This window comes from Anarhichas minor, unplaced genomic scaffold (genome assembly GCF_050575085.1).
Source record: "Anarhichas minor isolate MPS153535 unplaced genomic scaffold, ASM5057508v1 ptg000010l, whole genome shotgun sequence".
NCBI classification, from domain to species: Eukaryota; Metazoa; Chordata; class Actinopteri; order Perciformes; family Anarhichadidae; genus Anarhichas; species Anarhichas minor.
The window spans coordinates 8713397-8728478 of NW_027466456.1; the positions used below are offsets into that span (position 1 = coordinate 8713397).

Genomic DNA, 15082 nt, shown 5'->3' on the forward strand with positions numbered 1-15082 from the left:
TGACAGAGCATCTCAGTGATGGTTGATTAACCCCAAAAGTGGTTTGAAGACACACACTCAGACCGCAGCCAAACAATAACAAAATCTGGCTGATGACTGGTGTTCATTTCCCACACCACTTCATAGCCTGAAGCATCCTTGTACTGTAAAGATGCCATCTGTTTGAATGAAGTGACCTCTCAGCCATACAATGAAACCCAGCTGGCACACACATCAGACACAATGGGATTCTGCAAACCCTTTACTTTGACAACCACATTCATATTTCACAGTGGTTCCATGGAATACCAATTATTCCAGCGGACGTCACACGGCTTTAGATTATTTCATTAGTAGTACTACGGCGTCAGAGCTGCACAGAGCTCTCACTGAACTGTTACGCTTGGTGTCAGATTGACTGATGTAGCCTGTGATAGGCCTGTGTGCTGCTGTTGCTGCTGCTGCATTACATCAAAAGCATGTCCAATGCACTCCAGTCCAGTGAGAGCATACACACACACACACACACACACAGATCCACAGTGGTCACCCTCCGAGCAGTCAGCCTACCACGGCTGTTCTGCTGCTGTAAAAGATCCTTTTTTTTTTCTTCTCTTCTACAGGCATTCCTATCCATCCCTCTGTCCACCCCCTCCTTCCCTCTCTCCTCTTGGGGCTGTAAAGAAGCTGGGGCTGTGTAGACCCTTGAGAGGCCCTCCTCCCCCCCCCCCCCCCCCCCCTCCCCTCCTTCTCACTCTTCCCCACCACTGCACACTCAGACTCTGCTGCTGCTCTTTATGTTGCTGAAAGGCACCAGGGAGATGCTCAGATGATCCATTGGGCCATCCTGAACCACATCGTCCATACAGCCCGAGACAGGGAAGACTAACTACTGCAAGTGTGAGAGACCCCTCGGAGGGTGCTGCGAGTACCCTGTGAGGCCCGCCCTCCCGCCAAGCTTGGCAGAAAGCTTGGCTTGCCCCTTCACTCCTCCGGCCCCTGAGATGCCCTCTCCTCCCAATGAAGGAGGTGAGTAAGAGAGGTCCAACTCTCTCGGGACTGACAGGGTTATTCTGTTGTATACCTGACCACCTGCTCATATATGTACCTGCCATCATCAGTACTATTCTCCCCTGCATAGAGCCACACAAGCACACACATACACAAAAACACACACAGATCATGATGCATGCAGCTATAGAAAACTAGACCCCTAATTCATTTACTCCCTAGCCCCATAAACAAACCCCACTAAATCCCCTGCCGATGTGAGACAAATATATTACAATACTCCAGCAACTCCTGCTCCCCTCCCAGTCTGGAGCACAAGCTGTGACCGTATCTAGTCTTCTTTTAATGCCATCTTTTCCTCCAGAGGATCAAGGAGCGTCCCCCGTGAACGGGCCATCTGTGGGCTCCTTCCAGAGCAGTGGGAAGAGGAAGGGGCGCACCAAAAAGAAGAAAGGCGCTATCACCACCAATGTCACTGGCACCAAATATGAGATTGGTACGGTATTCTATTTCTAATGATATTAAAACACTCACAAATTACAGCAACCACAACCACAAAAAAAAGATATAAAAATGTTGGATCAAAACAGGTTTGAAAAAGGAGCTAAATCAGGCTTGTACACTTCAGAAATATCAGTCTACAAAGATAAGATATCTTTTGATCACAGAGTTCGTCTTAATGGAGAACTAGTGCAGGATGAAAGAGGCTTTCTTTGAGATGGGTGATGAAACCCTTTCATCGATGTACATTATCCTAGTATTGATGTTTTTTGTAGGAAAACAAGTGAGTTGCCTGAAATGGTTTAGCAGCAGTGTTCGTGGTTGTAGCTTCAGTTGTAGTATTAGTATAACTTTTTTTCAGGTTACTGCTTACATATAAACGTTGGATGCACTGTTAACATTGATGAACACACACTAAATGATAACTGTCCTGAAAACGTTTTGTCCAATTTAGCTACATTGTGTATACTAAGCCTGTACTACAAAGTGTCAGATTTCAAGCATTTTAATTGATATATTGATTTTCTTCATGACAATTTCATGAGTGAGCAAGACCAACATTTCGGGGTGGTCCTGCAGGTAAGATTAATGTACTGTGACACAGTGAATTGTATATTAATTTTGGAAACGGCTCTCCGTATGGCTCAGTCAGTCCCTCAAAATCACAGCAAATCTAATCACAATAAAATAATACACTGTAGATTGTCCTCCCGACAATAAAATCTAATTTTGCTGTGGTGGATTGTTTGAAAGACGCCGTTGTTATTTAATGTCTTGAATTAAACTTAATAGAGTTGCAGTCCAGCAACAGTTCACACAGAGACAGCTCGGCTTTACATGCATACATAAATCTTTATTGAGGTAATTTAACTTGGCAGTGAGGTCTTTTTGAGAAGGGCAAACAGAAGCATAGTAAGCACTCCTTACATGGCCAGTATTTGCCAGTGTGGCAGCACAGCTCTCAGGGGTGAGCTACAACCTATGAAATGAAGGAGTCAGCAGCAGAAAGTAGAAGTTGGGGGCTGCCCGGATCCTGTAGGTAGATGGGAGGCTAGCTGTGATTCAGTTTGCTTGCTGTGACGAGACCCTCGCGGTGGCCATTCTGAGAGTAGTGCAGGGCTATTTTGAAGGAAAATTAACACTAAGGGCCAGATGGATGGCTCATTTTTGCTGTTACCTTTTTTTTCCCCGCTGTCTTTTCTTGTTTCAGAATTGATAGTAGTACAGGTAAAGGCTAAAGGTCAGGGAATATGGTGTGGGGAAATTTGCTTTACACCCACTGAGAAGGGAATGTCCACTCCGGCACTAAGGAGGTCTGTTGCGCGAGATGTGTAAGAAAGGATTGATTATAGCTTTGTACTCAAAGACCCTACTGGTATCTGTAAGTATAGGCCTGCTGTGATGTAAACCCCCCGTATTCCAGTTAGCAAAACACTGTTAGCCTCTACCGACATTAACAGATGGATGAAGTTGCATCGGAAACACCTTTTTTCCCATTCAAGCACCATCATGCAACATTAGGCAAGCCTTCTCCAGGTTTGTGAAGGCTTTCAAGATATTAATTAATACCACGTTTCGTTAGGGCATATGAATTTTTCATTACCCACTGAATAATGAATAGTTGTTGGATTAATGTCCAAATGGGCATGCCACCTATCTCTCATATATGGGGTTTCCAGTGGGATTTGAATGCATTACAGACAATTAATTTATCTTTTTGAAGAGAGGCATTACGATTGGCTGCTCTGCAACCATTCCACGAATGGTAAATATTGCTGCAAGCTTTTTGATCTATAATCTCCCGGACTCATTTCTCTCTTAATGTATGCAAAAACAGAAATTAAGCCTAGCAGAAAGTGAAACATTGATCTGTAAAGTGGAAATATTTGATTTGTGGGTCCAAGTTACATCTTATCTCTTATTTAGCATCTATAAATGTAAGTTACTTTGTTATCATGAATACAAAGTTTATTTAAATGACTGCAGAGCTATTTCTATTTATGGAGTACAATCTAATGTGATTGTTTTTCCCCAGTTCGTATAGTCATCAACGAGGTGGACTTCATCAAGACACGGGAAGATGACGAGACTGCCAACCTCATCTGGAATGATTCGGCCGTGCAGCATGAGAAAATCGCTGAGCTCAGGAATTATCAGGTACACAGCATGGCTACCATGTCAAGTCAGCACACATTGTTCAGCGGCACCGTAGCTTCGAAGTTAGAGGAGAGAATAACGGTGACAGATCCAATAGCTGCACTGAACAGGGAGAAAAAAACCTTTATAGTAGCTCCAATACAGCTGCTCCGTGGCCAGCAGCAAATGCCATGATACTGATCAGCTCCCAGTGGACGTATCTAACTTTGGAAAGTGAAAAGTCTCGAGCAGCAGTTCAGAAAAAGAACACGAGTGTTCAGTTTATTTTAAAGGTAAACCAAATGTTAAAAACAAAACAACCTAGCTCTGATGTGTATATCACTGGTAAGGTGAGGAGGGATTTCCCCTAAGGGAAGAGAGAAAAAGGAGCAAGAGATGCCTTAGAAATGAAACCAAAGAAAAGAAAGGCATACAAAGGATGAAACAAACATGACAGCTACTGCAACCCTCCCATGCTTAGAGAATTTTATCTTAATGATTTTCCTATAAAGAAAACTAAATCCCTTCCTTAGAAAACTCCTTTGGTTGGAGTTGGATACACATGACACAGTTTCCTTTAGATTCTTCAAAGTTGTTACAGCACAAAGTATTCATAGATAAGTTTCTACACGCTTGTATGATAGACCAGTTTGATGCAAGGCCTACTCCCGCATGTGATGACACATTACAGGACAAGTGTCACGTATACTGCAAATGCAAAGAGGTTTGACAAGAATTAAGGAAATAAATTCTCTTTGTCATCGACTGTTGTTTATGTGAATAGTTTAAAAGTAATAATTATCACTGAGGCCTATTTATTTGGCAAGTCATATAACCGACCTTCTGAAGTTTCAGTTCAAGTACGAATGATCAAAACAACACAATGTAGAGTTTTTGAAGTTACCTCTGCCGTAAAAAAAAAAGGTTTGCACACCACCCGGCCATATAATACGTTTTCCTGCTTGTCTCCAGTAGAAATAAAATAAAAGCTAAAGGAAAATATAAAGAGGTTACAGATGGAAATGGGATGGTGTATAGAGACATTTGGGACGGAGTAATAGTAAATGTCGGAATAAAATAAAATAGAATAGAAAGAAATGAAAAAGTGAAGATGGATGAAAGACTCCCGTTTGCTTTTCCTCAGACCCTGGGAGGTAAGAGGGAGACAGCAAATAGGAAAGAGGGAGAGGGAACAACAGAGCGCACACAGAGACAGATAAGGAGATTGACAAGTAGACTGACAGGTTAAGAGCAGCAGGGGGTAGGGGCAGGTTTCAGATGTCTCTAGTGATGTTGACAAGACGGGCCTAAACAACAAGGGCTGCTCTGAGTTCTATGTACTAGTCTGAAAATGATCTTACCTCTGTTTGACCCGCCTGTCCTGCTGACTGAACTTGCTGCTGCTGCTGCTCCCCCTCAGCTCCGAGCGTTAGCCATCCATCTTCCCGAGTGCTGATTTGATTAGACCGGGCACTAATGATCGATTAAATCACATGCTAGGAAGAGTATGGCTTGTTAGGACAGGGGCAGCAAGAGTTCAGCTTAAGTAGATTGAATATTACAAATACTGTAACGGCTTAACGTGTAGCAATGTGGCTAATGTTTTCACATAGAACTGGTGATTTGCTGTCAATTGTTTTCACTTGCTCGCTCGCGCCGCTGTGGTATTTCACGAGACAATTTCTCAGTAGAAAAGTAGAAGTCCCTCAACAATTGGTTTTGATTTCCCCTCACAAGCCACGTCGTCTCGCGGCATTGGCATAATTGTGCAATCTCTTCCGAATTCCTAATTACGTCCGTCTCGTTTGGATAATAATCACGGGATCCTTTTACACTGTGCTTTCTCTCGTTCTCCAGCCATTCATTCTTTCCTTTTTTCCCGTTTAGTGATGTACTGTGAGAGTTTGCTGTCAAGTTTCAGTTCATATGAGCCTAATTAACGCCCCTGTTCAGGCTCATTTGGTCAAAGAATACAGAAAACCCAGAGTTTTTCCTTTCCCTCCCGCCCCCCCTTTCGGTGCATTCAAAGCAATTCATTCAACTGTCACTGCAGGAGCTTGCGATGCAGAACCAATTACCTCGGCCCCTCGCAGTTGAGATTGATCTTTTTTTTTTCTCTCGCCTCTTCCCTCCCCAGCCTTTAAAGTAAAAAAAAAAGAAAAGGAAAACATGGTAAACTAAATAAGGGTTGAGAAAGGTCTCAGCGTCACCTTTTTGTTTTGGGTCCGTAATTGGGCATAAATGTCAGAACATTGTAAGCTCACTTCAGGTTGCTGCCTTTAATGTGCTCGTTTTTATGAAGGGGTGGGGGTGGAATTGAGTGGCGTAATGGCCCTAACAACATTATTATGTCTGCCTGTCCCTCTGCAGAGAATTAACCATTTCCCTGGCATGGGCGAAATCTGCCGGAAAGACTGCCTAGCAAGAAACATGTCCAAGTAAGTTTTCAAATGAGATTACTTTGGTACAGTTTGCAAATGTGAAAAAACAAGAGCATTTCAAAGCTCCGTGTTTAGCCACCTGGCACTCGAAAAAGTCACACCTGGGTACTTGTAGCACTTCACCATTGCAAGCCAAATAACTAGAAGATACTGCTTTAAAAGCACAAAATTCATCTTTACTTTTAGAAAAAATGTAACTTGTAATTTTGAACAAATACAAAATGTTGCTTTACTCCAAAACACTTTTTCTCTTTGTTTCTCCAGAATGATCAAGAGCCAGCCTCATGAGTACAGCTTCATACCCAAAACTTGGATCTTCCCTGCCGAGTACACTCAGTTCCAGAACTATGTCAAGGAGCTACGCAGGAAACGCAAGCAGAAGACCTTTATCGTCAAACCCGCCAACGGAGCCATGGGTCACGGGTAGGTCAGAGGCTAGCAAGTGCCCCCGAGCAATCTAACAAACTGGCTGTAAGACTGACGGAGGCACGAAAGAGAGGGAGAGAGTGACTGAAGCAGAGGATAGAAACTAAGCAAGATAGTGAGTGTCTGCGCGAGTGAGTAGAGGAGGAAATATAGAGCAAATAGATGACAAGCACAACAAAACAAGGCAATAAGAGGTTCGTGACCCTGACATGAGTGTCTATGGAAAAAGGTATTACGGCTGGGACCAGATTGAGTATTTGAGCTGAGAGGTTGTGGTGAATCTCATTGTTGGCCTCATTGTCCTCGATGGTCACACTCACCATAAATCAGAGGTTATCGGTGCCAGTGGAGGACACACACACACACACACACACACACACACACACACACACACACACACACACACACACACACACACACACACACACACACACACACACACACACACACACACACGGTCCCTGGCAGTTACTGTAGTTCCTTCCCTGAAGGTCTCTGCATGTGATTATTTGGATTCCTTTATGAGGCACCATCAGCAGAGAACAACCAGACTACAAAATGGACCAAGGTGGGTGCTGCAGGGGACTCTGTCTCACCATAACATCTCTTCATCAAAAGATGAGCAGGCGCTGGTACCTGAATGCATATTTCCTACAGTGCCTATCTCAGGTTGTGATGTTTTCACTATCCTGAAGTATTAAGAGAATCAGTATAGAATCCTGGTGACATGGCCTCTTTACTCTGACATTAACCAGTTTATTAGGTACACCTGTACCCTCCAAAGCAATCAGATGTAAAATTCCAGCAATCAACACACCTAACGTGTGTAAATAGGGGTGGACAAAACAATACAAAGCAAAGTTTACCAAAGGGTTGAATTGACCGCTCTCTGACACAGTGTCAACAAAACTAAGACTGGGTGAGTGTGGGGGTGGTGTTGATTTTAAACTTGCTTGTGAAGGAGTTCCAGGTGCCACTGACTAGGAGGAGATCAGTTGATTAAAATCCAGAAGGTCCCTGGAGAAAGGGACATTTGGGCTTCTCTGTTCAATCTACCAAAAACTGACCAGGATAAGTGATTTAAAAAAAATAGATGGATGTAACAGAAATGTTCTACAACACAAGTATCCAAAATTGTCTCTAAAATAAACCCAGTAACTGACTCTAATGTTCTATGTATGAGTCATAGCTAACAACACGGAATTCTGCTAAGCTACTGTGTGCAGGTCAAGCATACATGTACAGGACTAACATAAAGTGTAAATGCTAAGTGCTTTCAAGTTCAAAGTTTCCAGTGTGGTTGGTTTAAAAAAATAAAATATGAACTAAAAGACAGGCCCAACTGTGGATATTATAATTTGGCTACAATACAGGCTCCTCTGAACAAAATTAGTTTTTGTTTTGCACATATAGCTCTCTTGAACACTTCCGAATACGTTGAAACTGTTCAGATTGCGAAAAACAATTAATAGGCATTCTTTTTGACTTGCTATTCTTTGATTTTGTGATCCCTAAAGTGCATGTGTGAAGAAATACTTTGGAGTGCATTCATGACTGGCACCAATAGGTGGGGATATTGAAGTACAAATAGCTCAGTGTGCCTCACCTCTCCCTCTAATTCTCTTTGAATTTGTCCGTTCTGGTATAATGTGAGCATTACTTAGAACTCCATGCTGCACTAAGCCCTTATTTATTAAAGAATAAAAGGCAGCAAAGGCTGAATTATAGCAATACATTAAGAATATGAAAGATGATGTGTTTGGCTCGACCACTCAACGGCGGGCGGTTCACAAGATTAGATTTTTTTTTCTCAATTCTTTTTTTGCATGGTGTGACGCGGCAGGAAATTAAGTTATATCTACCCCCTGTAATTTATTTTTCCGTCGGCCAACAAAATGAAGTTATTGTTTGTGTCTGAGGCGCAGCTTGTTATAAGGGAAACAAAATAAAAGCGCGTGCAGGGCTTAAAAAGGCGAGATCCCCTCCGGTGCCAAATTAAATAGGCAGGGGAGAGTGGGCCGTGATTATCTGACACCCCAGCTCATCAATCATGTCGTCTTCTCCTCAGCTACTCCTCCTTGACTAGCCAGCACTGTTAACCCTGTCTTCATCATTCAGCTCGCTGTTTGAAAGGCCCTTTCACAGAGTCGGTCAGCCTACCATCAACTTGTCCCTGTTCTTTTCTACTCAATCACTGTGATAAGCAGACCAATGACGCGGCAATATTTTAGTTGGCAGGAGCAAGTGGTGATGAGGAGTGGTTGATAAACCTGAAAGTAACAACAACGTCACACTGAGGCAGATCTAAGCTGGGAAACCTCTGAAGACAGGACTGCTGACCTAAGACCATAACCTGAGAGGAAGTACCTGATCTCAGTCCAGACTCGCACTAAGAAGCTCATCACCAATGCTGCAGTTTTTCGCTTCATTAGAGTTAACCAAGCAGTATTCTTTTAGACATAGACTGCACTGTTCCCAGCATACTGTATGTTCTATGTGATTACAGAGCAGAATAACGTTTGCCCTTAATACCTCAAACTGTACTTTTTTTTTTTTTAACAATCAAGGCTTTACATCTTGGCCATATATTGTGTTTGTATGTGGTGTGCCTGCTTGCATGTGTATAATGGAGCCTTCCAGGCTGTGCATGTAACCAATTTAGGCCAAGTCTGCCTTAACTAAGAGTGATGGTGATATAGGTCAGTCACGATGCCGGTACATAGTGGGAGATTGTTTAGAAACGACCCCTCACCCTGCCTGCACACACCCACACACATACGGACACACTTTCACTCAGTTTAAAAAATATTGCCCCTCAACCTCGTGTGCACGGCCACATGGATGCACGTAAACCAACACAACTCATTCTGGAGTCCAGCTCGTAAAGGCCTGCATACCATAAGGCCTGAGTGCCAGTGACATGAGACCAAAGCAAATGAATTAGAGGTTGAGGTTGAAACGGAGCACAATGTCTGCTCCTATTAACCTGCACACAGCTGAAAGAGCCTGCTACAGCATGTGATGCTCTGTGCCATTCAGACAGTTTGGCTTCAGAAAATCACAATGTTCTCCAGATGCTTGCATCTCAAGACAAACCAGCATTGTATTGTACCTGTCTGTGTTTTTTTTTGTACATTTATTTCTCAAGAGCTTTATTTAGATGGCCAAGTAATGAAGAGAGTAGCAAAAGCTTTGGAACGTTTAAATGCCTCTCAGAGCCAAACAGCTTGTCCTGCTCAAACTGGACCTAAGGCATGCTGAGCACACTCATTTACACATGTTCTCAGTGAAGGTTCTGTAGAAGTGAAAGGTCATATCATAAATACCACCAGGGCACGATGGCTAAACGTCTTCAGTGTAAATGTAATGCTCAGTAAGGACATAGCTTCTCCTTCATTTATTGCTTTTAGGAATGTGAAGATTAAAAGTCTCCACCATAAAAGGCAGATGTGGCACCCCAGTAATATGTCCTTAACTTTCCCCGATGATTTAAAATGAAATATAGTGTTAAAACCTATAAAATTGGTATACTGTTTGGCTTCATTTTTTTGCTTCAACGCGTATGTATGACGGTGCCAATATCATCAGTCATGTTCATGGTCCCTGCTATGCTGCCATCTATCATTTTTTTAATTATCTTTTTTGTCTTTACTGTGCCATATTTTATTATGCTGCTGACGACACCCCAATCCCCCCCCCCCCCCCCCCCCCCCCCCCGAGGATTAATAAAGTTTCTGTCTATCCAGGATCTCGCTTATCCGAAACTGCGAGAAGCTGCCAGCCCAGGAGCACTTTATCGTTCAGGAGTACCTGGACAAGCCCTTCCTGATGGAGGGCTACAAGTTTGACCTGCGCATCTACATCCTTGTCACGTCCTGCGACCCACTTCGCATTTTTCTCTACAATGACGGCCTGGTTCGCATGGGCACAGAGAAGTACCATGCACCCAGTGAGGCCAACCTGGTGAGTCACGAACAATAATACTGATAATAAAGATGATAACATTTATTTGTGTAGGATTTTTCCCATAGAATGAGAAAAAACGTGCATCTTTATCTGTGTACCATCTGTGCACAAGGCCAGTTTGATGAGTTGTAGACATACACCCTTCATGGATTTCTATTGGAAAGTAGATACAGAACCTTGTGTGTGGCCAATCGGGCGAGTCAGAAATGCGCTACAGATGGATTGTAGAAGTAGATTCACAATGCACTCCCATGAAGCGGAGCCATGGGCTTGTGGAAGTCACCATAATCAAATTAGACACACAAACACACAGCAGGACAGAGGTTGGGAAACAGTGTTATCGCTTGTATGATCACGAAACATACATGTACTCATATACACAGTCAACAGTGCCCAAATGCAGACAACTGTAAGGCTGTACACACACACACACACACAAAATGGGCAGGCATACTGTATGCACACGGAGTGTAAATGTCCACATGCCAGATGTCTCCTGTGATATCAAGCCGCTCATATTTGCCTTGAGGTTCTGCACCTGCTGAAGCACAGTCTGTTGCTGATGATGAGATGTACACACGCGCACACACACACACAGCTTCCTATCAAGTGCGATGCTTATCTACAATGTGAACACACGCTCACATAGACATGCTGGACCCCTCCTGTGACACAAATGTGTATTGTCTTACCCGGTCTGTGACACATGATGGAGTGAGTCGTGCCACGGAGATGGATGTTCAATCCCACAGAGAGTGGCTCCCAGACAGCCATCATGGGCTGGAGTGGCCTCCGGTCACAGCGTTATTACCTTTGAGGCTAAGGACAAGGATGTATTGTCTTCAACTGTGAGGGATGGTGTTTAAAGAGACGGATACCACAAGGGTTACACAATCACTAGTTATAATCAACCGTTCGTTTTAGCCTTGCTCTGTTGGAACTATGGGGCACTATGGCTTCAGTGCTTGAGATTTTGGTGATCTATGATTGTAAGCATGCTCTGCTGTTGCACTCATTATCTGTCTCTCCCATAAGGGCAGAAGGAACCATTTTTAGAATAGAGCATTGGTAATTCCCATATAGCACAGCGAGCTGTTCTTTATTTTTCCGACTGCACCATTTCTTACCATCTTTAGTTGTTGCCAAGGGACACGTTTGTGATGTTTTTGTTTTTTCCTTTATTCATGTCCTTATTACTTATGAGGAAATGTTTTACATTACATTGTGGGTATGTGCACTGTGGGGATAAAAGCGTGAACACCCTTGAGGATGTTGTTTGCTGAGACGATGATCATCACTGACAACGGTATAATTACACTAAAGAGCACTTGCACAGGCACCACAGCTATTTAAGTACAATATACAGTTTATACTCCATGTATTAAAATAACATTTCATTGTATCTACTATTGCACTTGCTTCAGTGGAATAATTTGTAGCCATTAGTATTAGACAGTAGTTGAACTGGACAACTCTCAGCTATGAATGCATCTAACTTTGAGCAGGAAGCAGGTGAACACGAGCCTAACTTCTGTAAATGAAGGAATTCAGGGGAAATAAGAGAATAGTTTTTTTATGCGACAATGAACAAAACATGCCATCTGGTGCAAATACAATCTGCTGTTGCTCTGACATTTGATTTTGTATGTCAGAGCTTATGTAAAGACCACAGACCTTTGACGAAGCAATCTACCACATCTGGTCAAATTGTAGATATCCTATATTTTTTAATTCAATATTTTCTTTCATCATATTGATGATGGTAGTATGTCCATTCAGCCTCTAAAATCGTGCCTATTTTTCCTCAAATCTGTGTTCTTATGTAAGAGCTATCGCATGAAGTTATTGCACAGCTATCGAATGAAATGAAGCTAGAAATCGTTAGCTAGAGACAGGTGTGAACGCGCACGTGTTGACGTACAACCCTCCTAACTCACCTTCGTCTCCACAGAGCCAGCTCTACATGCATCTGACCAACTACTCAGTCAACAAACACAATGAGAACTTCGAGCGAGACGAGACCGTGGACAAAGGCAGCAAGAGGTCCATCAGTTGGTTCACCGAGTTCCTCCGCGCCAACGACTACGACGTGGCCAAGTTCTGGGGAGACGTCTCTGTACGTGGGTAGTCCACCCAAACAGACACAAACACAAAAACACAGATACACGCAGACACATCGTGGCGGATGTGTACTTCCACAAATGCAAGGATGATAACAAGACGCGCCACAAATGCAAACAACGCGTGCATGTGTTCCCAAGTGCAATCTGTGTAAGCGTACACTCATATATACACATGCTCTTTCTACTAACCAACACACGTCGCACAAAGAACACGAGCGGACCAGCAAAAGGTTTGATATGATTTGTTATGACAGTAATTCAGTGAGCTTCCGAGCTTTGTTTAACTCCAGGAAGAGCTCGGTGAAAACATCATTCCAGGAGGATGAGCTTTTCTCTATCCGGCCCTACTCTCAGCTCAACCTTTACCTCGTACATTTTCTTTCATCAAAGTCTCTCTGGACGATTCTTTTACCTCCTATTCCTGATTCATTCACTTTTTTTAAAAAACTTTTACCCATCCATCCCATCATATGCTCCTTTGTCTTTCTGTTAGTAGGCTACTCTTGTCGTTACACCTTTCTTTTCTACCCGTTTCTTTTGCCCCGGTTCCGTTCATGTCCTTTTCTATTTCATTCTTCTTGACCGTGACTTTTTGTCCCTCTGTCCGTATTCATTTGGGGTGCATGGTCCCTCAGTGATTGTTCTGTGTTTCACTGTCTGTTCTCATGCTACAAGCGTTCAACCTCAAAATCAAATCCCATTGGTTATTATACTTTCCTCAAGGCAATCTTTTATTTCTTCTTTCCATCAGCTTTTACTTTTCTTTATGTTCACGTTGAACAAAGTGGTTTTTAAAACTGTTGTAGGTCTTGTAGCCTGTGTTTTACCTCATGCTTTAACTTCTTGTTTAGGTAATGTTTCCTTTCCTTCATTCTCCACTCCTATCCATCTTCTTTAATCTCTCTATGTGATCCATTTTGTCTGGGCGTTAAAGTTCTTTTTTCTACTCTTCTTTCTCGCTTCTGTTTCTTTTTTTCTCACATCCTGCTTGCCTCTCAGCGACACATCAGAGTGTCGCCCTCTGCCTCAGCTAGACCATCCTCCTCTTCTCTTGCTCTCTCAACATTTTTGTCTCTGCTCTTTCCTCAGAAGTTGCACCACTTTTGTGTTAGTGCTGTCCGTTTGCACTCACACACTGTGTTTTATTTCAACTCTGTATTTATGCTCTCCGCTCACTCTCCTCTCTCCTTCTCTTTTCATCTCTCCTCTTACATTTTGTTCCTGTACAGACCAATCAGGCTGCCCTGACTCTTCCCGCCAACGGTCACGGTCAGAGAGTCAGAGAGTTTGTTTGCCAAAAGATTGTCTGTGGGGGTTAAGAATATAGTGTATGTGGTTTTCCCCCCCCCATGTTTCACTGATATCTCTTTCATATTGAGGTATTATTGATGTGCTGTATGGGGCAGAGTGTCCAAGGTTTGACCAGCAAAGCCACAGCTTTTTTATGTCGGTGTAATTTTGAGAGCAGCATCCGTATACGAATGCTAATTATAGAGGCCACAGCTAGACCATCGTACCGTTCTCCTGCATCCAGCAGTGTTACAGAGAAAACTGCAGGCCAGCAGCACTGCGTGGGGCTTGACTGGTGAGGGGGAAGCGTAGTGTAGATGTGTGTGTGTGTGTGTCAGAGTGACCATGTAGTAGACAATTAAATAGTTACACTTAGGATGTCCACTCTGATGGTACCATTAGAGTGCATTGATGCTCCTTCTCTGATCCGGTAGGTCTATGGTGGACATTCAGAAACATTCAAGGTTACACATATTTATGTCACTCAAATTCAAATGCATATTTCAACCTGTTTAAGCCCTTTAGTATTTTTTCTGTTTAGTTTGAAATGCTTTCCTTTGTAATAAAAATATATAATTTTACTTGAGGAAAAACTTTACTTCCTACTACTGCTACCACTGCCTCTAGTTTAAATATCCTGCTGCAGAGGAGGGACCAAGTCATTGGTTTGTAATCTCAAGTTCTTGAACTCAAGACCTTCGTCAAGTCTTAAGTCAAGACAGGAAAGTCCTGAGTCAAGTCCCAAGTCCTAAACTTTGAGTTTCAAATCCTAAACAAGTCATAATGCGCTCTTCACCAAATGTATTGCCAGTTGCGTCTTTGTCTGTAGTCTTCGACCCACACATTTTGCATGCTGCAGTTTTTTTTTTTTTTGTTGAACACCGCATAGTTTATGTATGCAAACTAAATTATCTTTGGTATCATTTTCTCCAACTGCCGCTCGGTAACGTAACGTTAGGTCTTCATGGTTCTCTCATGCGTCTTGATTGGATGCTGTTGGATTGGTTCTAAGAAACTGGAACTGGGGAATTAAGTGTCAACTTGCTGTTAATGAATAGAGTTACTGTTAGTAGATTCAGGAAATGATTGATGCGTGGCAGTTTTTTTTTAAATAGCATACATTTTAATCTTTGGGCTCAGGGGAAGAATTTTCAAGACAAAAGATTCAAGTCCAAGGGAAGTCCCGATTAATTTATGTTTAAGGACAAG

At 42.8% G+C, this 15082-nt stretch overlaps 1 protein-coding gene across 2 annotated transcripts in view; it reads left to right on the plus strand.

Annotated features, from left to right (window-relative positions):
- Nucleotides 1-731: 731 nt before the first annotated feature.
- Nucleotides 732-15082, plus strand: part of ttll7 (tubulin tyrosine ligase-like family, member 7) — a 59796-nt gene continuing 45445 nt past the window's right edge. For both annotated transcript variants that reach the window (XM_076088620.1, XM_076088621.1), the window contains exons 1-7: nt 732-1008; nt 1355-1486; nt 3527-3648; nt 5998-6065; nt 6333-6491; nt 10241-10457; nt 12412-12576. In XM_076088620.1, coding sequence (XP_075944735.1) covers nt 984-1008; nt 1355-1486; nt 3527-3648; nt 5998-6065; nt 6333-6491; nt 10241-10457; nt 12412-12576 — 888 coding nt within the window. In that variant the 5' untranslated portion in view covers nt 732-983. The remainder of the gene's footprint in view (nt 1009-1354; nt 1487-3526; nt 3649-5997; nt 6066-6332; nt 6492-10240; nt 10458-12411; nt 12577-15082) is intronic.